General features: G+C 45.1%; 1 protein-coding gene across 6 annotated transcripts in view; it reads right to left on the minus strand.

Moving 5' to 3' along the window:
- CASC1 (cancer susceptibility 1) overlaps nucleotides 1-23,798 on the minus strand; it is a 245,373-nt gene that overhangs the window by 97,785 nt on the left and 123,790 nt on the right. For 5 of the 6 annotated variants that reach the window (XM_030213984.1, XM_030213982.1, XM_030213981.1 and 2 more), the window contains one exon: nucleotides 12,807-12,910. The exons of the other annotated variant lie outside the window; for it this stretch is intronic. In XM_030213984.1, coding sequence (XP_030069844.1) covers nucleotides 12,807-12,910 — 104 coding nt within the window. The remainder of the gene's footprint in view (nucleotides 1-12,806; nucleotides 12,911-23,798) is intronic. 6 annotated transcript variants of the gene reach the window in all.

The raw sequence follows: 23,798 nt of genomic DNA on the forward strand, positions 1-23,798 counted from the left end.
GCTTTTTAACATATTTATAAATGACCTAGAGATGGGAGTAACTAGTGAGGTAATTAAATTTGCTGATGACACAAACTTCTTCAAAGTTGTTAAATCGCGGGAGAATTGTGAAAAATTACAAGAGGACCTTACGAGACTGGCAGATGATGTTTAATGTGAGCAAGTGCAAAGTAATGCATGTGAGAAAGAGGAACCCAAATTATAGCTACGTCATGCAAGGTTCACGGACCAAGAACATAGTAACATAGTAGATGACGGCAGAAAAAGACCTGCACGGTCCATCCAGTCTGCCCAACAAGACAACTCATGTGTGCTACTTTTGTGTATACCCTACTTTGATTTGTACCTGTGCTCTTCAGGGCACAGACCGTATAAGTCTGCCCAGCACTAGCCCCGCCTCCCAACCACTGGCTCTGGCATAGACCGTATGTCTGCCCCGCACTAGCCCCGCCTCCCACCACCGGCTCTGGCACAGACCGTATAAGTCTGCCCCGCACTATCCCCGCCTCCCAACCTCCAGCCCCACCTCCCACTACCGGCTCTGCTATCCAATAGGCAAGCAGAGGGATCTAGGTGTCGTCGTTGATGATACGTTGAAACCTTCTGCTCAGTGTGCTGCTGCGGCGGCTAAGAATGCAAACAGAATGTTAGGTATTATTAGGAAAGGAATGGAAAACAAAAATGAGGATGTTATAATGCCTTTGTATTGCTCCATGGTGCGACCGCACCTCGAATATTGTGTTCAATTCTGGTCGCCGCATCTCAAAAAAGATATAGTGGAATTAGAAAAGGTGCAGAGAAGAGCGATGAAAATGATAAAGGGGATGGGACAACTTCCCTATGAGGAAAGGCTAAAGCGGCTAGGGCTCTTCAGCTTGGAGAAAAGGCGGCTGAAAGGAAATATGATACAGGTCTATAAAATAATGAGTGGAGTTTTTTTTTTTTTTTTGTTACATTTGTACCCCGCACTTTCCCACTCATGGCAGGCTCAATGCGGCTTACATGGGGCAATGGAAGGTTAAGTGACTTGCCCAGAGTCACAAGGAGCTGCCTGTGCCTGAAGAGTTGAACGGGTAGATGTGAAGCGTCTGTTCACGCTTTCCAAAATACCAGGACTAGGGGGCATGCGATGAAGCTACAATGTAGTAAATTTAAAACAAATCAGAGAAAATTTTTCTTCACTCAACGTGTAATTAAACTCTGGAATTCTTTACCAGAGAATGTGGTAAGTGCGGTTAGCTTAGCGGAGTTTTAAAAAGGTTTGGACGGCTTCCTAAAGGAAAAGTCCATAGACCGTTATTAAATGGACTTGGGGAAAATCCACTGTTTCTGGGATAAGCAGTATAAAATGTTTTGTACTTTTTGGGGATCTTGCCAGGTATTTGTGATCTGGACTGGCCACTGTTCGAAACAGGACCTGGGCTTGATGGACCTTTGGTCTTTCCCAGTATGGCAATACTTAAGTACTTATTTACGTAGCAGTCTTGTTCTCCTTAAAAGTTGTGAGGCCTCCATCGTGCGATGCTAACGTTATGTCACAGGGCGTGCAGGATCTAGCGTTCTCGGGATAATTAAAGTTTAATGACACAATGTGTGCTTCTTTGTTTTGTCGGCTGGTGCTGCTTACAGTATGCAGCGATCACTAGTTTTAACCCAGCGCTGCGGTTCTTTATTCTCCTCTTACCTGACGAATCTTGAAGGGAGTTTAATAGACTGGAATGGAAGTGAACCTATCTAGTTCGTTGTAAGCAAGGAAGCCATTTGGTTAATCTATGTTTCCAGTGCCCCTTGCAGCCGTCATTAGCGTTTACTCAAAGCACAGCAGTAAACCTATGAGCTTGCGAAACTTGAAGGAGGTATAATAGATTGGAGTGGAAGTGGATTGGAGTGGAAGTGTACGTATACACAGGAAATCTAATACATTAAGCATTTAACTTTCAAAAAGGAGACTATGATAAAATGAGGAGAATGATAGAAGAGCAGCTGTAAAAATTTATATCAGGCATGGATGTTATTGAAAAATACCATCCTGGAAGCCCAGACCAGATATACTCCACATATTAAAAAAAAGTGGAAGGCAGCCAGCATGGTTAAAAAGTGAGGTGAAGGAAGCTATTCAAGCTAAAGCTTAGTAAAAGGGGCCCCATATGAGCAAAGGTAATTAAGGCAAAAAGAGAGAGAAGATAACTGCTGTGTGTCACCCACTTCCACTGAATATGTTTTGCATACCCACAAGATCAACCCCACACACACCATTGAACACACAGGACAGATGCTTTTAACATATTTATAAATGATCTAGAGATTGGAATAACTAGTGAGGTAATCAAGTTTGCTGATGACACAAAGTTATTCAAAGATGGTAAATCACAAGAGGATTGTGAAAAATTGTGAGAGAACCATACGAGACTGAAAGATTGGGCATCCAAATGGCACGTGACAAATAAATGTGAGCAAGTGAAAAGTGATGCATGTAGGAAAGAGAAACCCAACCAATAGCTACATGATGCAAGGTTCCACATTAAGAGTTACCGCCCAGGACAATGATCTAAGTGTCATCATTGAAACCCTCTGCTCAGTGTGCAGCAGCGGCTAAGAAAATAAATAAAATGGTAGGAATTATTAGGAAAGGAACAGAAAACAAAAATGAGAATATTATAATGCCTTTGTATAGTTCCGTGGTGCAACCACACCTCAAATACCGTGTGCAATTCTGGTCACTGCATCTCAAAAAAGATATAGTGCAATTTAAAAAGGTACAGAGAAGGGCAACAATAATAAAGGAGATGGGGCGACTTCCCTATGCAGAAAGGTTAAAGAAGCTAGGGCTCCTCAGCTTAGAGAAGACATGGCTGAGGGGAAATACGATAGAGGTTTATAAAATACTGAGTGGAGTAGAAGGGAAGACATGAATCATCTGTTTACCCTTGCCAAAAATATAAGGACTAGGGGGCATACAATAAAGCTACTAAGAAGTAAATTTAAAACAAATCTGAGACACTATTTCTTCACTCAATGTATAATTAAACTCTGGAATTTGTTGCCAGAGAATGTGGTACAAGCAGTTAGCTTAGCAGGATTTTTAAAAGGTTTGGATAATTTCCTACAAGAAAAAGCCACACACCATTATTAAGATGGACTTGGGAAAATCCACTGCTTATTTCTAGGATAAGTAGCATAAAATCTGTTTCACTCTTTTGGGATCTTGCCAGGTACTTGTGGCCTGAACTGGCCACTGTTGGATACAGGATACTGGGCTTGATGGGCCTTCGGTCTGTCCCAGTATGGCAATGTTCATGCTCTATTTTTTATGATTCCAATGTCTAAGCTTCCCTCCCAGGGGCACTGAGGAGTGAGCCTTGGAGTTATGGCTCTTTTGAGTATGGATTCAATCAGTTGGAATGGTGACAATGCTTCTGCTTCTCAAATCTGAGAGCTTTTATACATACAGCCAACCTTCCCCTTTCCCTTTTCTTAATGGGATAAATAGGTTTTCCACATTCTCATCTGATCCTCTTTCAGAGTTCTGGGAATAGGCACTGTGACTGCCTCTTCAGTGGGTCCAGGAACTGGAGGATACCAGTGCTTCTATTCTGGGCTCCTCCTCCATCTGTAACTTAAATGGGATGGCTTGTGCCATTTCCCTCACAAATGAATAAATACGAGCTCTTCAGAAGGGGACTTACACCTCTAGTGCGTTGGGAAGGGATTTAGAAAAGACCTTAGGACAGCTCCTCTGGCTCTTCTTCAGACTCCAAAGAGCACTCCGAGTCAGACTCAAAAAATACTCCATAGAACATGTTTGAATCTTTGCCTCCTTGGCTGGGGACGTCAAGACACCATAGATTCCTGAAGCATCAGCAAAGCTTCATTCCCTTATACACCAGAAATCATTATTTGAGGCGTCATCTTTAGGCAGTGCTTGAGAATTGGCTGGAGCACTTCTGGTCTTGATATTGATGATGTTGGAAGCCACAGCAAGCAAAAAAGCACACCACTCTCTCCTCAAACTTCTTCATGAGCTGGTCATTGAAGGCTGCCACTGAGAAATATGTGGGCATCATAGCTGGAGTGGCCACATCCTCCTGAATCACTTGGGGAGTATCAGAACTAGGTCTAGGGTACATGGATGCTGTGGAGGACACTGATGATCTCGGTAAATCAGTACCATGCTTCAATGAGGGATAAGACAAAGGCAACGCAGCCACCATCCCATGACTATCAGTGTAAAGGAAGAGAAATGCCAAAGTTGAGGATTAATCTTTCCTCCTTTCTGGGGGGGGGGGGGGGGGGGGGGGGAATTGGATGATAACTACTCCTAGAGGCCTCTATCAATGCTCGATGCCGAGGGTGACCGAAATACCTTAATAACAATGCACCCCCAGCTTCCGTACCTATTGAAACTGATGCTTCTGATGCCGACATCGATGGACCAGTTTTATCTGTTGCTGTTCTCTACCATAAACCCTCTCTTTGACATCTGGAAACATAGAAGATAATAAGAGGAATCATAGTTGGGTCCCATGCATTAAGGCACCAATTATGAACATCCGTAATGGATATGGCCCTATTGCACCAGGAATATCTTTTGAAGCTGCTGGGGTCTTCTTTTGGGATATATCATCACAGCAAAATCAAACAACCTGATGTTGAAAAACTCCAACATAGGTACTCGAGTACTAATGAGGTTGGTATTACACAAACCAGAAAAAGAAAAGAAAAGAAACGTAATACTGACCAGCAAAATCAAACTAATCCCCGTGTTTACTAAGCCGTGTGGCATAGTAAACAGTGGGGTAAGGAAACTATTGGGAAGCAAAACACAACAGAACTTATGCAAAGAAAAATGAATTTTGGCAAAATAAAATAAAATTAAAAGCTGAGGCAATTGCAATGAAAAATATGTTTAATTGGCTCTGTAGAAAACTACAGAATTACAAAGTCCTGTGGGACAGTGGCACACATGCATGGTTCAGCAAACTCAAAAGCTTTGTATTAATGACTTGAGAAAGTTCCATGCAAGGTTCCATCAAATGTCACCCATATGTGAGGATTTCCCTATCCTGCTTAAGCTCAAAGAATCAAAAATACTTGTAATTATAATATTTGAAAAACCTGAAGCAAATTGTGAAAACTAATGAATACTACATTCTTCAGTTTAGGAACAACCCCCCCCCCCCCCCCCCCCCCAAAATGCTGTATTTTTTATCTTTTCAAAAGCTACTTGAAATTTGTGACTTTTTATGGGGCCCTTTTACAAAACAGAGGTAAGCACTAATGCCTGCTTACCACACATGTTTATGTACTGTTAATCTGGTCGTGAGCTCGTGAGCCCAGACCGAGGCTTAGTATAGGTTCTTGGCCTAGGGTAGACCAAACAGGCACTACGCACAACCCCAACCACCAAGCCCCGCACACACAGGTCAAACAATTAGCACCACCAGAAAATGGGAGATAGAGCATTCAGGCAGGCTACATGGCCGATCCGGAACCCACTTGTACAGAATCCAAGTGTGCAGGTCTCATGGCTGAACCGAAACCCACTCGTACACTGGGAAGGGAGAAGAACAACGAGGGGTCCTCAAAGGGACCGAAGCACCAGCAACACACACAGCACTAGCTAGGGACGCAAGGGAAAAGGGACCGACAGAGGTTACAATAGGAAACACAAGGATATGCCACAGGGCAGTCAAGGATAAAGGAAGCCACACAAGGGAACACTCTAGGCTGTACCATACAGCACACAAGGGAAAGGGGAAGCCACCTAAGCAAACACAATGCTGACCTCACAACATACAGGGATAAAGGGAACTGCTAAAGGGATACACAAGGCTGTGCCACACAGCACTCAAAGGCAAAGGGAATCCACACACAAGAATGCACAAGGCTGCCCTCACAATATACAAGGGAAAAAGGGAACTGCTTATAGGGATACACAAGGCTGTGCCACACAGCACTCAAAGATAAGAGAAAGGTAAGCAAACTAAGGACGTTGCCTAAACACACACAGAACAGAAAAGGAGCAGCACTCACCAGAAACAGAAGAGACACAGCAAAGAAAGAATTTAAGCAGGCTAAAGGAAAATACTGCTTTTAAAAAACACTAACCTGCCAGGAGCACGGCTACACTGCAGTCAAAGGGTTAAGGCAAACAAAGGGGAAGAAAGAAACCCCCGGGACGATACAAAGGGTCAGAAGGCTGCCCACAAAGGCAGGACAACAAGGCAATACTTAAGCACAGCACGAAGGGTTAACACAGAGGAAAGGGAAACTAAAACAAACAAACTGGAACAATACGAGGGACAAGCTTACCACAAAGCACAATACCAGCCAAGCAGAGAATAGACCCAGGTGCAGTGTAGAGAGACAATCAAGCCCAAGCTGGGAACACCCAGCACTCTCACAGAAGCTACGAGGAGAGAAAGCAAATCTCTAACGTAACACAGAGTGCACAAACGGAGAGGGAGGAAAGCAGGCTTCAGATGACAGCAGTCAAACGCTAAAGCAAAGGTTGCAGGGAAAGGTAGGCTTAAGTAGATCAGGCTTCTGACGTCTGCAGCATCAGACATCAGCTCAGCCCCTGACAAGCCAATCAGGCGCGAGTCCCAAACATTCCCCAGCCTATCTAGCAGAATCATAACATGGAAAATTAGCACATACTGTTGCACTCTTTAATGACAGAACTCCCACTATTTAGAATCACCAAAATCACTGATGGAAGCAGGAGTTACATATACTAAACTTTCTTTGAAAGGAGGAAAAGACCGCAGACGCTCGGCTTTCTAACAGTATTCTTAGTGACTGAAATAGCTGTGCATATGTACTCACAGGTCTAAAAACCTCCTCTAATTTTTTTTTTTGCAATTTGTTTAATTATATGATTCATAATTTTAATTTTTAATACATTGTGCTAGTAGTTTCTAACTCAAAAGTGAAAACATGAACACACTTACCTGCAGCATAGGGATCAGTGTTTGCTTGATTGGGTTGCTCAATAGTGCACCTGTTTCACGGTACGCTTCTTCAGGAGCAAAAACGATCAGTTTTGCCTTTTTGATCCTGATACAGTGTCTTCACAAGTTTTGCCTCTATGCAACTCCTGCTTCCCTCAGTAATTTTCGAAATTAGCACACAGCCATTAAGAGGAAAACAGAAATTGTAGCCATTGTATTGCCATGATAAAAGTGGCCTCAGAGCGTAAATAGCACAAGCCACTTTTTAGCGCTGCTTAGTACAAAGGCCCCTATAGTATTTATTCTATTCATCTTCCCTCTCCTCACTATCTATAACTCTTTTCTATAATCTCATTTTATAAAATAGTATCATAAATGGCATTTAACCATTTTAGTTTTTCCCTTAAATACCTTTGCACTCAACTACAGTGTTAACTGCTGTAGAAATATTTAAGGACTAAAAGATGTTGGAATGTATTGTATTTTACATGCATTGCCTGTCACCTATTATTTCTCTGTGATTACTCTGTGACCTCTGATGTGAATTACTTAGAGAGGTCACACAGCTATGCAACTTCCTGTGGGGGTTAGATGCAGCACATGGAGCACATGGAGCTCATGATCTCTCCTAACCTGAGAGGATCTATGGTGGTGTGAGCATCCATTACCATCTAAGCACATGGAAGGAGCTGATAATACAAATGTATAGTAATATGTATATATAAGCCTGTCTGATTATAATCTAACTGCAACTGTGAGTAAACAGATGTTTTGTTACTTCAACTTTAAAGTGACTCAGCAGTGAATTATTCAGGGGTGAATGAGAGAGAGATGAAGAAAGAAATTAACATTTCTAAAGCTGAAGCTGTGTGTACTAAAATCTGCTAATTATTTACTACAAATAATCCAACAAAAGGGTTATGGGCCCAGGAATTGAAAAAGAAGAGAAATATTACCAGGCAGAAAAAAAGGCCACATTTTTCTCTTAAGTTTTAAAGGAAAGATTCAGTCTGTCTCTCTCTCCCCCCACACAGCAGACAGAAGGCTAAGAAAATGGCTGAGGGAAGAAATTCACCATTTTTCTATTCTCTCAAGGTGCCTAAATTAACTGAGTTTAATTATCGGCAGTGGGAACTAAGATTCATATGTCTCCTTCGAGCAAAAAGATTAGATATATGCTTAGACCAAGACAGAACAGCTGAAAATATGGCTGAATGGGACAATGCAAACTATTATGTGAAGTGCATGCTTTTGGAAGCTCTCTCAGAGAAACAAGCCATATTAGTGGAGGGAAAAGATACACCAAAGGACATTTTATATAAACTGAGAACTATGTATGCAACTACATATGCAAAGCAGCAACCAATTTGGCTGGCAGTGTTGAATGAAACCAAATTAAGGGATAAAAGTAAATGTAATGATCACATTATGCATCTTATGTCTTCATTTCAAAAGTTAGAACTTTCAGGAATTCCCATGTGTGATGCATTGAAAAGAGCATTTCTTTTTACCTCACTATCAAAGAAGTTGATGTTTTTAGGTCTGTAAATGAGGCCATTGAAGGGCAATCTTTTGAACAGACAACATCAAAACTAAGGCAGGAATGCATAATAAATGATTCTGAGGAGATGTGTTCTCAAAGTCAGTCAGAGAGAAATGAAACAAATTTCTTGGCAAAGAACAGAGGAAGGCGGAGCTATGGGAAAACTCCACCCAAGGGCAAGCTGATTTGCTACTCATGTGGAAAGGAGGGACATGTATCTAAATGGTGTAAGGAAACACAAAACACTCCCTCTAGCTCACCTAAGCCAATGGAACTAAAGAATTTCAAACCAGGAAATGTATGAAGGACAAAGATAAACACAAGGGCTTTCTAATGGCAGAAAAATCTTTGACTATGGTAAATAATAATTCAAATGAAAGTACTTGGATTTTGGATTCAGGGAGCACATGCCATTTAACCAATTGTAAGAATTTCTTTCAGGAAATGTGTCCAGAGGAAGGTATTCTTAAAACTGCAAACGCAGGGACTGCTAAGATCCAAGCAAAAGGTATTGGATTCTTAAAATGCAAAGTGTCTAATGAAGTTAAAGAAATTCCTGTAAGTGATGTCTTGTATATTCCCCAAGCAGTTTGCAATATGCTTAGTGTATCTACATTAGATAAGAAGGGATTTGTGATTCATTTTGAAAACAGTAAGTGCACAATCTCTAAAAATGATGAAGTGTATGCTGAAGCTTTTATGCATAATGATGTTTATAAGCTGAACATTTCAGGTGAAGCCTCACATCTGGCGCAAGTAAGGAAGAATGATGGTAAATGTAGTCTGGAAATCTGGCACCGCCGCCTGGGACATCGTGATTCTAAGGTGATCCAGGATCTTTACAGTAAGCAACTGGCCACCGGCATTCAGATAAGTGCAGATGCTGGTAAAATGGAGAAATGCATAGACTGTGTTACTCAAAAAGGTGTGAGACCCTCATTTCCTGCATACACAGGAAATAGGAGTAATAAAGTGCTGGACTTAATACACAGTGACTTATGTGGACCGTTTAATATCCCATCATTGGGAAATAACAGATTTGTGCTAATATTCTTGGATGATTTCTCTAGATACTGTGTGGCCTATTTGCTGAAAGAGAAAAGTCAAGTCACAGACATGCTGAAGAAATACGTAGCCATGGTGAGCAATAAATTTGAAAGAAAACCAAAGGTTCTTCAGACCGACAATGGTGGTGAGTTCACTTCACAAAGCATGCGCACATTTCTAGAACAAGAAGGCATCCAGCATATCACAACAGTAGCTTATACACCAGAACAAAATTCTGTTGCAGAGAGAAAATTTAGGTCACTTGTGGAAATGACCAGATGTATGCTGTCAGATAGCAATCTCCCTAAAAGACTATGGGGGGAAGCCATTCTCACAGCAGTGTACCTACAAAACAGAATGCCAACTAAAGGCGCTGAGCGCACACCACATGAGACATGGCATGGTAGGAAGCCAAACCTGTCACACATAAGAACATTTGGAAGTACAGCATATGCTCATGTACCAAAGCAAAGAAGGCATAAGCTGGATTCCACAACAGAAAGGGGCATTTTAGTTGGCTATACTCCAGGACACAAAGGATATAGAATTTTGAATCTGAAAACTGGCATTGTTGGCATAAGACATGTTACATATTTTGATGAAAACAAAAGGGTTGATAAAGGCTGGATTATCCCAGATGAGCCTTATCATCCAGAATATGAAACTAGAACCATAATAGACATGCCAGTGTATATAAATGCCATACCAAGGCAGATGTCTGAAAGCAACTCATCTGTATCTAACGAGGAACAGGCAGAGGAAGCAGACACAGAAAGGATCATTGAAGAAGACAGTACAGTTGGAGAAGGGGAATCAATTGGAGAAGGACTCTCAGATTTAGAGGATGCAGAAAGGTCGGACCAACCTGTTGTCAGACGCTCATCCAGGGAAAACAAAGGTGTTCCACCCCCAAGACTGTCTTACCTAACAAAGTCAGCAGAAGCTCAAGAGCCCTTAACATGGGATGAGATTGAGAAAATGCCAGCAGAAGAAGCTGCTGAATGGCATAAAGCTGCACAAGAAGAAATTGATGCATTGGATAAAAATAATACTTGGATTCTTACAAAATTACCTCCTGGCAAGAAAGCTATAGGATGCAAATGGGTATTCAAGTTAAAAAGGAATGCACAAGGAAAAGTGGAAAGGTATAAAGCCAGATTAGTGGCAAAGGGATATCTTCAAAAATATGGAGAAGATTTTGATGAAGTGTTTGCACCTGTAGTGAAACACACGACAATTAGAACACTTCTGAGCATTGCAGTCTCAAAAGGCATGCAAGTCAACCACGTTGATGTGAAAACAGCATTTCTTCACGGAGATATAACTGAAGACTTGTACATGGAACAACCAACAGGTTTCATAAATACAAAACAAAGACAGCTAGTGTGTAAATTAAACAAAGGTCTTTATGGATTAAAGCAAAGTGCAAAATGTTGGAATGACAAATTGCATGAAATATTGACAAATTTAGGATTTAAACAAGGTGAAGCAGATAAATGCTTGTACACTAGGTGCACAAATGGACAATATGCATACATTTTAGCTTTTGTTGATGATCTGCTCATTGCAAGCAAAAGTGAGCAAGAGTACAAGGACATTGTAAAGTGTTTAAACCTGAATGTTGAGATAAAAGAACTGGGTAATGTGTCATACTATCTTGGTATAGAAATTGAGAAACAAAATGATGGTTCTTATCTTCTAAGCCAGAAGCAGAAAATAAATGAGCTTATTGAAAGTTTAGGTATGCAAGATGCCCAAGTTGTAAGCACTCCCATGATCACTGATTTTCTGAAGGATGAAACAGTAAGAGAACCTTTACCAGATAACATCCAATATAGATCAGCCATAGGTAAGCTTTTATATCTAGCTACCACATACAGGGCTGATATAGCAAATGCAGTAGGAATTTTGAGCAGAAGGGTCAGCTCACCTACCAAATCAGATTGGACTGCAGTTAAAAGGATGGTAAGGTATTTAAAGGGTACCATTGATTGTAAATTAAAGATTTCAGCCAATAGTAATCCAAAACTAATATGTTACTGTGATTCAGATTGGGCAGGGGATCATTCTAATTATAAATCCACAAGTGGATATGTGTTTATGTATGGAAATGTACAAATTTCATGGGCCAGTCATAAACAAAGTATTGTGAGTTTGTCTTCTACAGAAGCTGAATATGTGGCCGTATCGGAAGCGTGCAGAGAACTGATGTGGATTGAAAAACTTTTGCTGGATTTCGGAATAGCTGAAAAGAGACCAATCCAGATAATGGAAGATAATCAGAGCTGCATCCGACTGTCACAGAATGACAAGGTTCAGTCACGCACCAAGCACATCGCAACGAAATACCACAACGTGCGAGAGTTGGCGAAAGAAGGGGTCATCAGTCTACACTATTGTCACACCAGTGAGATGACAGCTGACATCATGACCAAACCGTTACCCAGAGAACATTTTGTGAATCTGCGTATAAAGCTTGGACTTTGTAAGAATAAATAATTGCATGACAGTTATGCATGAGAAGGGGTTTGTTGGAATGTATTGTATTTTACATGCATTGCCTGTCACCTATTATTTCTCTGTGATTACTCTGTGACCTCTGATGTGAATTACTTAGAGAGGTCACACAGCTATGCAACTTCCTGTGGGGGTTAGATGCAGCACATGGAGCACATGGAGCTCATGATCTCTCCTAACCTGAGAGGATCTATGGTGGTGTGAGCATCCATTACCATCTAAGCACATGGAAGGAGCTGATAATACAAATGTATAGTAATATGTATATATAAGCCTGTCTGATTATAATCTAACTGCAAACTGTGAGTAAACAGATGTTTTGTTACTTCAACTTTAAAGTGACTCAGCAGTGAATTATTCAGGGGTGAATGAGAGAGAGATGAAGAAAGAAATTAACATTTCTAAAGCTGAAGCTGTGTGTACTAAAATCTGCTAATTATTTACTACAAATAATCCAACAAAAGATGATGCTGTAACTTGAAGAAATCATGTAATTACTGTTTGTTCTGTTAAATGTGCACTTTTTAGCTTAGTTCAGTTGCATTGTAGCCTTCAATCAGTCCAAGAAAAAATTAACAAGAGCAATAAAATTCAGCTTGATCTAGAGCGCAGTGTGTCTACTGTTGACCTGTTTCTGATGCACCTGATGATGCCACATAACCAAAATAACAATTTCTGAGAAACATATTGCATTTCTTGACATTTCACAGTATTTTGCCATGACTCTGGGGAGAAAAAAAACATACCTTGGATTCTTGTTGAGGTTAGCCCAAACATAAAGGGTGACATTTCTATCCTTAATCACTGTCTGCATATTTCCAGTGTCAATATCTGCTAAAACACTGGCTTGCTGCAGAAAAATGCATATGATTAGAAATAAATGTAGTGTTTATAAAATGCTTCACACATGAGACACTGCTACTGTCTTCCATTAGGATTCCACTGTCTTCTTTTGTGAACTTGTTTCTTGATACTACTACTAAACATTTCTAGAGCGCTACTAGGGTTACGCAGCGCTGTACAGTTTAACAAAAGGACTTTCCATCACAGTTCAATTTAATTACTTTAACACTGTCACAAAACACTTAGCCACACACCTGGTATTACCCTACAGCCACTTAGAGGGTCTATCCCCATCACAGCTGAAGTCAGCCTGCACCTGCTGCTTGAGCTCTACACTAGCACCCTCCTCCCACCAAGTGCGTCACAACCACCTCTGGGTGAGTCTCCCACTCTCAAATTATCTCCAGTGATTTCTAGGTTACTGGGGCCACACTCCCAGTGGTCCCACAGTTCCCAGAGAGCACTCACAGACCCAACACACAAACCACCAGTATTCTTTATCAGTCCAAATCAAAAGAAAAAAAGCAGATCAAAAAAGACAAAAAAATAGAACAGGAGGGTAACAGAAGAAGTGGTTTATTACAAGTTACCCGACGTGGCCATGTTTCGCCCTCAGGCTGTGTCAGGGGTAAAAAAAACTACAAAATAAAAATACATAATGAATAAAACATAAACATCACATTGTATATTTGATAATAAAACATATCTAAAAACACTATCACATCATATAAAATAAAAACAGATCAAATCTAAAAACATAATACAATAAAATATAATATCAAATCAATATTAGTTAAAAACATTCAGATTAAATATGCATGCAATAAAATAAAGCGAATGCTACATACCTGTAGAAGGTACTCTCCGAGGACAGCAGGCTGATTGTTCTCACAAATGGGTGACGTCCACGGCAGCCCCTCCGATCGGAGATCTTCCTAGCAACAGCGTTTGCTAGTCCTCGCGTGCGCCCGCGATGCGCGCATGCGCGGCCGTCTTCCCGCCCGAAATCGCTCATGTTCGCTAGTCCCGTACCAAGCAAAAACAAGACAAGGGAAGACACAACTCCAAAGGGGAGGCGGGTGGGTAGGTGAGAACGATCAGCCTGCTGTCCTCGGAGAATACCTTCTACAGGTATGTAGCATTCGCTTTCTCCGAGGACAAGCAGGCTGCTTGTTCTCACAAATGGGGTATCCCTAGCACCCAGGCTCACTCAAAACAACAAACGTGGTCAATTGGGCCTCGCAACGGCGAGGACATAACTGAGATTGACCTAAACTTTTCCAACTAACTGAGAGTGCAGCCTGGAACAGAATAAAAATGGGCCTAGGGGGGTGGAGTTGGATTCTAAACCCCAAACAGATTCTGCAGCACCGACTGCCCGAACCGACTGTCGCGTCGGGAATCCTGCTGAAGGCAGTAGTGAGATGTGAATGTGTGGACAGATGACCACGTCACAGCCTTGCAAATCTCTTCAATAGTGGCTGACTTCAAGTGGGCCACTGACGCCGCCATGGCTCTAACACTATGAGCCGTGACATGACCCTCAAGAGTCAGCCCAGCCTGGGCGTAAGTGAAGGAAATGCAATCTGCTAGCCAATTGGATATGGTGCGTTTCCCCACAGCACTCCCCTCCTGTTGGGATCAAAAGAAACAAAAAGTTGGGCGGACTGTCTGTGTGGGCTTGTCCGCTCCAGATAGAAGGCCAATGCTCGCTTGCAGTCCAATGTGTGCAGTTGACGTTCAGCAGGGCGGGTATGAGGACGGGGAAAGAATGTTGGCAAGACAATTGACTGGTTCAGATGGAACTCCGACACCACCTTCGGCAAGAACTTAGGGTGAGTGCAGAGGACTACCCTGTTATGATGGAATTTGGTATAAGGAGCATGAGCCACCAAGGCTTGAAGCTCACTGACCCTGCGAGCTGAAGTAACTGCCACCAAGAAAATGACCTTCCAGGTCAAGTACTTCAGATGACAGGAATCCAGTGGTTCAAAAGGAGGTTTCATCAGCTGGGTGAGAACGACATTGAGATCCCATGACACTGTAGGAGGTTTGAGTGGGGGCTTTGACAAAAGCAAACCTCTCATGAAGCGAACTACTAAAGGCTGTCCAGAGATCGGCTTACCTTCCACATGGTAATGGTATGCACTAATCGCACTAAGATGAACCCTTACAGAGTTGGTTTTAAGACCAGACTCAGATAAATGTAGAAGGTATTCAAGCAGGGTCTGTGTAGCACAAGAGCGAGGATCTAGGGCCTTGCCATCACACCACACAGCAAACCGTCGCCAGAGGAAGAAGTAACTCCTCTTGGTAGAATCTTTCCTGGAAGCAAGCAAGACACGGGAGACACCCTCTGACAGACCCAAGGAGGCGAAGTCTACGCTCTCAACATCCAGGCCGTGAGGGCCAGAGACCGGAGGTTGGGATGGAGAAGCGCCCCCTCGTTCTGCGTGATGAGGGTTGGAAAGCAGTCCAATCTCCACGGTTCTTCAGAAGACAATTCCAGAAGAAGAGGGAACCAGATCTGACGAGGCCAAAAAGAAGCAATCAAAATCATGGTTCCCCTGTCTTGCTTGAGTTTCAGCAAAGTCCTCCATATCAGAGGAATGGGAGGATACGCGTACAGGAGGCCTTCCCCCCAAAACAGAAGGAAAGCATCCGATGCCAGTCTGCCGAGGGCCTGCAGCCTGGAACAGAACTGAGGGACCTTGTGATTGGTCTGAGTGGCAAAGAGATCCACCAAGGGAGAGCCCCACACTTGGAAGATCTCGCGAACCACTCTGGCATTGAGCGACCACTCGTGCGGTTGCATGATCCTGCTCAATCTGTCGGCCAGACTGTTGTTTACGCCTGCCAGATACATGGCCTGGAGCCACATGCCGAACCGGCGTGCCCAATGCCACATGCAGACGGCTTCCCGACACGGGGCGAGATCCGGTGCCCCCCTGCTTGTTGATGTAATACATCGCAACCTGGTTGTCTGTCTGAATTTGGATAATTTGATGGTACAGCCAATCCCTGAAAGCCTTCAGAGCGTTCCAGACCGCTCGCAACTCCAGGAGGTTGATCTGTAGATCTTGTTCCTGGATGGACCAATTCCCCTGGGTGTGGAGCCCATCGACATGCGCTCCCCACCCCAGGAGTGACGCGTCCGTGGTCAGCACCTTTTGTGGCTGAGGAATCTGGAAGGGACGTCCCAGGGTCAAATTGGATCGAATTGTCCACCAATGGAGGGAGAGGAGAAACCTCGTGGACAAGCGGACCACGTCCTCTAAGCCCCCCGCAGCCTGGCACCACTGAGAGGCTAGGGTCCATTGAGCTGATCTCATAAAATGGCGGGCCATGGGAGTCACGTGAACCGTGGAGGCCATGTGGCCGAGCAATCTCAACATCTGCCAAGCTGTGATCTGCTGAGATGCCCGCACCGAGGAGACAAGGGCCAGCAGATTGTCGGCCCTGGTCTCTGGAAGGTAGGCACGGGCCGTCTGAGAATCCAGCAGAGCTCCTTTGAATTCGAGTTTCTGAACTGGAAGAAGATGGGACTTTGGATAATTTATCGCAAACCCTAGCAGCTCCAGGAGTCGAATAGTCACCTGCATGGACTGCTGAGCTCCTGCCTCGGAGGTGTTCTTTACCAGCCAATCGGCGAGGTATGGGAACACATGCACTCCCAGCCTGCGTAGAGAAGCCGCTACTACGGCCAGGCATTTGGTGAACACTCTGGGCGCGGAGGCGAGCCCAAAGGGTAGCACACAGTACTGAAAATGCCGTGTTCCCAGACGAAATCGAAGATACTGCCTGTGAGCTGGCAGAATCAGGATGTGCGTATAGGCATCCTTTAAGTCCAGAGAGCATAGCGAATCGTCCTGTTGAATCATGGGAAGAAGGGTGCCCAGGGAAAGCATCCTGAACTTTTCTCGGACCAGATATTTGTTCAGGGCCCTTAGGTCTAGGATGGGACGCATCCCCCCTGTTTTCTTTTCCACAAGGAAGTACCTGGAATAGAATCCCAGCCCTTCTTGCTCCGTTGGCACGGGCTCGACCGCATTGGCGCTGAGAAGGGCGGAGAGTTCCTCTGCAAGTACCTGCCTGTGCTGGAAGCTGAAGGACTGAGCTCCCGGTGGGCAATTTGGAGGTTTGGAGGCCAAATTGAGAGAGTATCCTAGCCAGACTATTTTGAGAACCCACTGATCGGAGGTTACAAGAGGTCACCTTTGGTGAAAACATTTTAACCTCCCTCCGACCGGGAGGTCGTCCGGCACAGAGACTGGGACGTCGGCTATACTCTGGAGGAGCCAGTCAAAAGCCTGCCCCTGACTTTTGCTGGGGAGCCGCAGGGGCCTGAGGCGCGCGCTGCTGACGAGAGCAAGCGCGCTGGGGCTTAGCCTGAGCAGCAGGCTGGCGAGAAGGAGGATTGTACCTACGCTTGCCAGAAGAATAGGGGACCGTCCTCCTTCCACCGTAAAAACGTCTACCTGAAGAGGTAGATGCTGAAGGCGGCCGGCGGGAGAACTTGTCGAAAGCGGTATCCCGCTGGTGGAGCTGTTCAACCACCTGTTCGACCTTGTCCCCAAAAACATTGTCCCCCCCAGCAAGGGGCATCCGCAATCCGCTGCTGGATTCGATTTTCCAGGTCAGAGGCGCGCAGCCATGAGAGCCTGCGCATCACCACACCCTGCGCAGCGGCCCTGGATGCAACATCAAAAGAGTCAAAGACCCCCCTGGCCAGGAATTTCCTACACGCCTTCAGCTGCCTGACCACCTGCTGAAAGGGCTTGGCCTGCTCAGAAGGGAGCTTGTCCACCAAGTCCGCCAACTGCCGCACATTGTTCCACATGTGTATGCTTGTGTAGAGCTGGTAGGACTGGATTTTGGCGATGAGCATTGCAGAATGGTAGGCCTTCCTCCCAAAGGAGTCCAAGGTTCTAGAGTCTTTGCCCGGGGGCGCCGAAGCATACTCTCTAGAACTCTTGGCCTTCTTGAGGGCCAGATCCACCACACCAGAGTCGTATGGCAACTGAGTCCGCATCAACTCCGGGTCCCCATGGATCCGATATTGAGATTCGATCTTCTTGGGGATGTGGGGTGTAGTTAAGGGTTTCGCTCAGTTCGCCAGCAATGTCTTTTGAAGACATGATGCATGGGTACTGTGGACGATTCCTTAGGTGGCGAAGGATAGTCCAAGAGCTCCAGCATCTCAGCTTTCGGCTCATCCTCCGTGACCACAGGAAAGGGAATTGCCGTAGACATTTCCCGGACAAAGGCCGCGAAAGAGAGACTCCCCGGAGGAGAAAGCTGTCTTTCAGGCAAGGGAGTAGGATCAGAAGGATGACCGTCAGACTCCTCGTCAGAGAAATATCCGATGCCTTCCTCTGCTTCCCACGAGGCCTCCTCATCAGTGTCGGACACCAGCTGGTGGACTTTGGTCCGAAGCTGCACCCGCCTCGACTCCGTGGAAACACGGCCACGGTGGGAGCGTCGAGAAGAGGACTCCCGTAGCGGAGACGATGGAGCTCCCTCCATCGACGTCATCGGGGAGCTCTCCTGGGAGGCGGCCGGCACCGCAAGCGGTACCGGGGCGGGCACCCTCAACACAGACGAGGGCCCAGCCGTCGCCTCACTCGACGGCACCGGCGGCGCAAGCACCCCCGGTACCGGAGGAGAAGGGCGAAACAGCTCCTCCAGGATCCCCGGAAGGACAGCCCTGAGGCTCTCGTTCAGAGAGGCTGTGGAGAAAGGTGGTGGGGCCGGTATCGGCGATGAGCTGCGAATCTGTTCCGGGGATGGAGGCGGTACCGGGCTGTCCTCAGGGGAACGCATCGACACCTCCTGAATGGAGGGCGAGCGGTCCTCCCGATGTCGACACTTGGGTGCCGACGGTACCGGCGACCCAGAGCTCTCGGTACCACTCTTGGAGGGTGACCGATGCCGGTGCTTCTTTGCCTTAGCATGACGCACGGCCTCGGTACCCCCCGGTACCGAAGAGGAAGATGTCGAATCCAAACGTTTCCTCGGGTCCGGGTCCGAAGAGGGTCGATCCCGGGGGGGCTGTACCGCGGGAGCCCTCGAGACAGGCGAAGACCTGCTCATGGGCTCACCGCCACCAGCAAGGGGAATGGACAGTCCTCACCTGCACTCCAGAAATCGAAGAACCCTCCAACGACATCCTCACGAGGAACGATCCTGGCCTCGCAGCTGCAGCAGACGATGACTTCGATACCGAAGGCCTCGATGTCGATGCCGATGAACACGGTACCGAAGTCGATGATGGGCGTGGTACCGAAGGCTCCGATGCCGAGGACCGCGGAACGGAGGATGTCGACGCGCCGGATGAAGTCACGAACAAACTGTTCCACTGGGCTAATCTCGTCTCCTGAGTTCTCCTCTTCAAAAGAAGACACAGATTACAGGCCTGGGGACGGTGCCCAGCCCCCAGACACTGAAGGCAAGAAGCGTGCCTATCAGTGAGAGAGATTATCCGGCCGCACTGGGTGTACGGTTTGAAGCCGCTGGAAGGATTCGATGACATGGGCGGAAAAATCACGCCGGCAAAATCGAAATCCGCGATGGTGAAAAAAGGCACCAAAAACTCACTAAAAAGCGAACGGGCGGCGAAAAAAGCCGCACTCGACCACGAAAGAAAATTACGGGCCAACACTAGAAATAAAGGTAAAATTTAAAAGAGAAAAAAAACCGCGAATTGCGAGGGATCTCCTAGGGGCGCAGAGCGACCGAAAAAACAGCCGTTCTGAGCCGCAGAAAAAAGGAGACTAGCGAACACGAGCGATTTCGGGCGGGAAGACGGCTGCACATGCGTGAGGACTAGCAAACACTGTTGCTAGGAAGATCTCCGATCGGAGGGGCTGCCATGGACGTCACCCATTTGTGAGAACAAGCAGCCTGCTTGTCCTCGGAGAATAATTTTAATACAAGACATGATATCAACAAAAAATAATAATAACACTAAATGTATATCAACAGAACTGCATAGGACAGATAGGTGGAGATATACAACACTAAAATAACTGAATGACTGTACATACTAAATATCACCTACCTAATAGGGGTAAAAAGCAAAGTGAACCCCTAAAAGTATTCATACAACCACCTAAAAAATACAAAATAAAATAAATAAATAAAATGCTTGGCCTCAATTGCCGTCTTTTACGCACATTCAATAATCTAAAATATTGAAATTAATATTCACTTTGTTAAAAAGTAAGAATCGGTGGGTTTCCATGTTCTAATAGATAGCAACTCAAATCAATAGAAATCAATACAAAGTACCCAAAAACATCCCACTCAGCACAACTGGCATGTAATGCAGTGCTTTTTACTGATACTTGAATAGGTAGATATACAATCATCTGTTTCAATCATAACTGTGGCAACATCCCAAACCCCCTTTAAGTATTAAAGCTAACAACACTAAGCTAATCAGATTACACAAACTTCAATCAAACAGACATGGAGCATCAAGCAACTGGCTTAGAAAAAAATAACTGACTTAGAATTTGCACTGACAAAACATATTTAAAGCAAGCCAAGCTGTTTAAACAGTACAAACCACCATCTAAATTCCATATGGAGTATCTTATATCCTACCTTACATAAGTGCTTCCCAAGCTTACTCAGCAAACTTCACAATGCTATGTTGACTGGCAGCATTATAACAAACACTCTGATTGGTCCTTTAAATATCCCCTTTGAGAGTTCAAAGGTCAAAGAGAATTCTAGAACAAGAACCCACTAATCCAAATAAAAGTGTATATTAAATACTATGGACATCTCAAAAACAGATAAGTAAAAATAAAAATGGAAAAAAAAAAACTTTTAAGAAACAGGGATAATTAAAAAAAAAAATTCTGTCATGTGACATTTCCAGGCAAAGGATGTGGAACAAGCATTGGATACATGTAGTAACATATACTGACCACCAGGTGGCTGATTTAAACAAACATTGGATTGAGCAGTACATAATGGCAATCTACTGGTAGTACTATAAAAACACTGAGAGATCAGTTTCTTGATTCAACCCAAAAGGTTTAACAGTCTTAAATCTATTAATCAAACGTTGTTCAGCTTGCAATAGCAATTTGTTCACATCTCCACCTCTCCAATTTGAATATATTCTTAAGAGAACTAAAAATCTCGGAGAATTGAACCGTGGACGTGCTATAGACGTAATCTACTTAGATTTCAGCAAGGCTTTTGACACGGTTCCCCACAGGAGGCTCTTAAATAAACTGGATGGGCTGAAGATAGGACCCAAAGTGGTGAACTGGATTAGGAACTGGTTGACGGACAGGCGCCAGAGGGTGGTGGTGAATGGAGTTCGCTCGGAGGAGGGAAAGGTGAGTAGTGGAGTGCCTCAGGGATCGGTGCTGGGGCCGATTCTGTTCAATATATTTGTGAGTGACATTGCCGAAGGGTTAGAAGGTAAAGTTTGCCTATTTGCGGATGATACTAAGATTTATAACACAGTGGACACCCCGGAGGGAGTGGAAAACATGAAAAAGGATCTGAAAAAGCTAGAAGAATGGTCTAAGGTTTGGCAATTAAAATTCAATGCGAAGAAATGCAAAGTGATGAACTTAGGGAGTAGAAATCCAAGAGAGGCGTATGTGTTAGGCGGTGAGAGTCTGCTAGGTACGGATGGGGAGAGGGATCTTGGGGTGATAGTATCTGAGGATCTGAAGGCGATGAAACAGTCTGACAAGGCGGTGGCCGTAGCTAGAAGGTTACTAGGCTGTATAGAGAGAGGTGTGACCAGCAGAAGAAAAGAGGTGTTGATGCCCCTGTACAAGTCGTTGGTGAGGCCCCACCTGGAGTATTGTGTTCAGTTTTGGAGGCCGTATCTTGCTAAGGATGTAAAAAGAATTGAAGCGGTGCAAAGAAAAGCTACGAGGATGGTATGGGATTTGCGTTACAAGACGTATGAGGAGAGACTTGCGGACCTGAACATGTATACCCTGGAGGAAAGGAGGAACAGGGGTGATATGATACAGACGTTCAAATATTTGAAAGGTATTAATCCGCAAACGAACCTTTTCCGGAGATGGGCAGGCGGTAGAACGAGAGGGCATGAAATGAGATTGAAGGGGGGCAGACTCAAGAAGAATGTCAGGAAGTATTTTTTCACGGAGAGGGTGGTGGATGCTTGGAATGCCCTCCCGCGGGAGGTGGTGGAGATGAAAACGGTAACGGAATTCAAACATGCGTGGGATAAACAAAGGAATCCTGTGCAGAAGAAAGGGATACTCAGGAGCTTAGCCTAGAATGGGTGGCAGAGCTGGTGGTTGGGAGGCGGGGCTAGTGTGGGCAGACATATACGGTCTGTGCTGGGGCTGGTGGTTGGGAGGCGGGACTAGGGTTACCATTTTGTGTCCTCTGAAAAAGAGGACACATGTCACGCCCCCCTACCCCGCCCCCGCCTCATGCCCCGCCCCCTTCAGGTCCGGGTTCCGCCCCTATTCCCCCCCCCCGTCACATAGTCCCCTCCCCCCCATCACATACCCCCCCCTCACTTACTGTCTAGCCCTGGTGGTCTAGTAGCGTCTTCTCTTCGGGGCAGGAAAGAGCCCCCTCTTTCCTGCCCAGAGCGCTGCCTGCCCTTGCCTGCTGCATCCTCCTCGGTATGGCTGGGGATTCAAAATGGCCACCGAGAGTTGAAGCGGCCTCGCGAGAGTTCAACTCTCGGCAGCCATTTTGAATCCCCAGCCAGACCGAGAAGGATGATAGACAGGGGAGGCAGCGCTCCGGGCAGGAAAGAGGGGGCTCTTTCCTGCCCCGAAGACGTCACTAGACCACCAGGGAACATGGTAAGGAAGGGGAGGGGAGGGGACGGGACGGGAGACCACACGCCGATCGCCCGCCCACACGCCCACCGCACGCACGCGCCTGCCCGCACCCGCGCCCACGTTTGTCCAGAAATCCGGACAAACGTGGGCGGGGGCAAAATCCGCCGGACGCCCCGGACATGCCCTCAAAAAGAGGACATGTCCGGGGAAATCCGGACGTATGGTAACCCTAGGCGGGACTAGTGCTGGGCAGACTTATACGGTCTGTGCCGGGGCTGGTGGTTGGGCGGCGGGGATAGTGCTGGGCAGACTTATACGGTCTGTGCCAGAGCCGGTGGTGGGTGGCAGGGATAGTGCTGGGTAGACTTATACGGTCTGTGCCAGAGCTGGTGGTTGGGAGGCGGGGTTGGTGGTTGGGAGGCGGGGATAGGGCTGGCCAGACTTATACGGTCTGTGCACTGAAGAGGACAGTACAAATAAAAAAAAGTAGCACATATGAATTTATCTTCTTGGGCAGACTGGATGGACCATGCAGGTCTTTTTCTGCCGTCATCTACTATGTTACTATGGTTAAAGTCATGTTTAAATTTACACATGTGTGCCACTAAAGGTTTATCTAATACCTCTCTTTTTATTGCGCTTTTATGTTCTAAGATGCGCTTATTAAATGCTCTTATAGTTTTACCAATGTAAATAAGCCCACATGGGCAAATTGCTGCATATATTACTTGTGAAGTCTTACAATTTGAGTACTGTTTTAACTGATATTTTTCTCCTGTAAGAGAAAATGACTTATGCTTTAAAGATTTGTTTGAAGATTTTAATTTGCAATTAGAACGATTCAAGAAAGATGTGAAAAGCATGAAATATGATAAATATAAGAGAGATGAAACAGATTATAAGTATAATAATATGTACCCATGGTATCGGAGAGATAATAGGAATAGAAACATAAATTATGCTGATAAATTTGATAAACAGAATAACACTTTGCAGAAGAGTCCTGTCATTGAACAATTTAAGCATGGGTAATGACCCCTTACTCTATCTTCCTTATAAAGTGGGACTGGTAATGCTGATGGTGACAAAAAA

Source organism: Microcaecilia unicolor, chromosome 9 (assembly GCF_901765095.1).
Source record: "Microcaecilia unicolor chromosome 9, aMicUni1.1, whole genome shotgun sequence".
Classification (NCBI taxonomy): domain Eukaryota; kingdom Metazoa; phylum Chordata; class Amphibia; order Gymnophiona; family Siphonopidae; genus Microcaecilia; species Microcaecilia unicolor.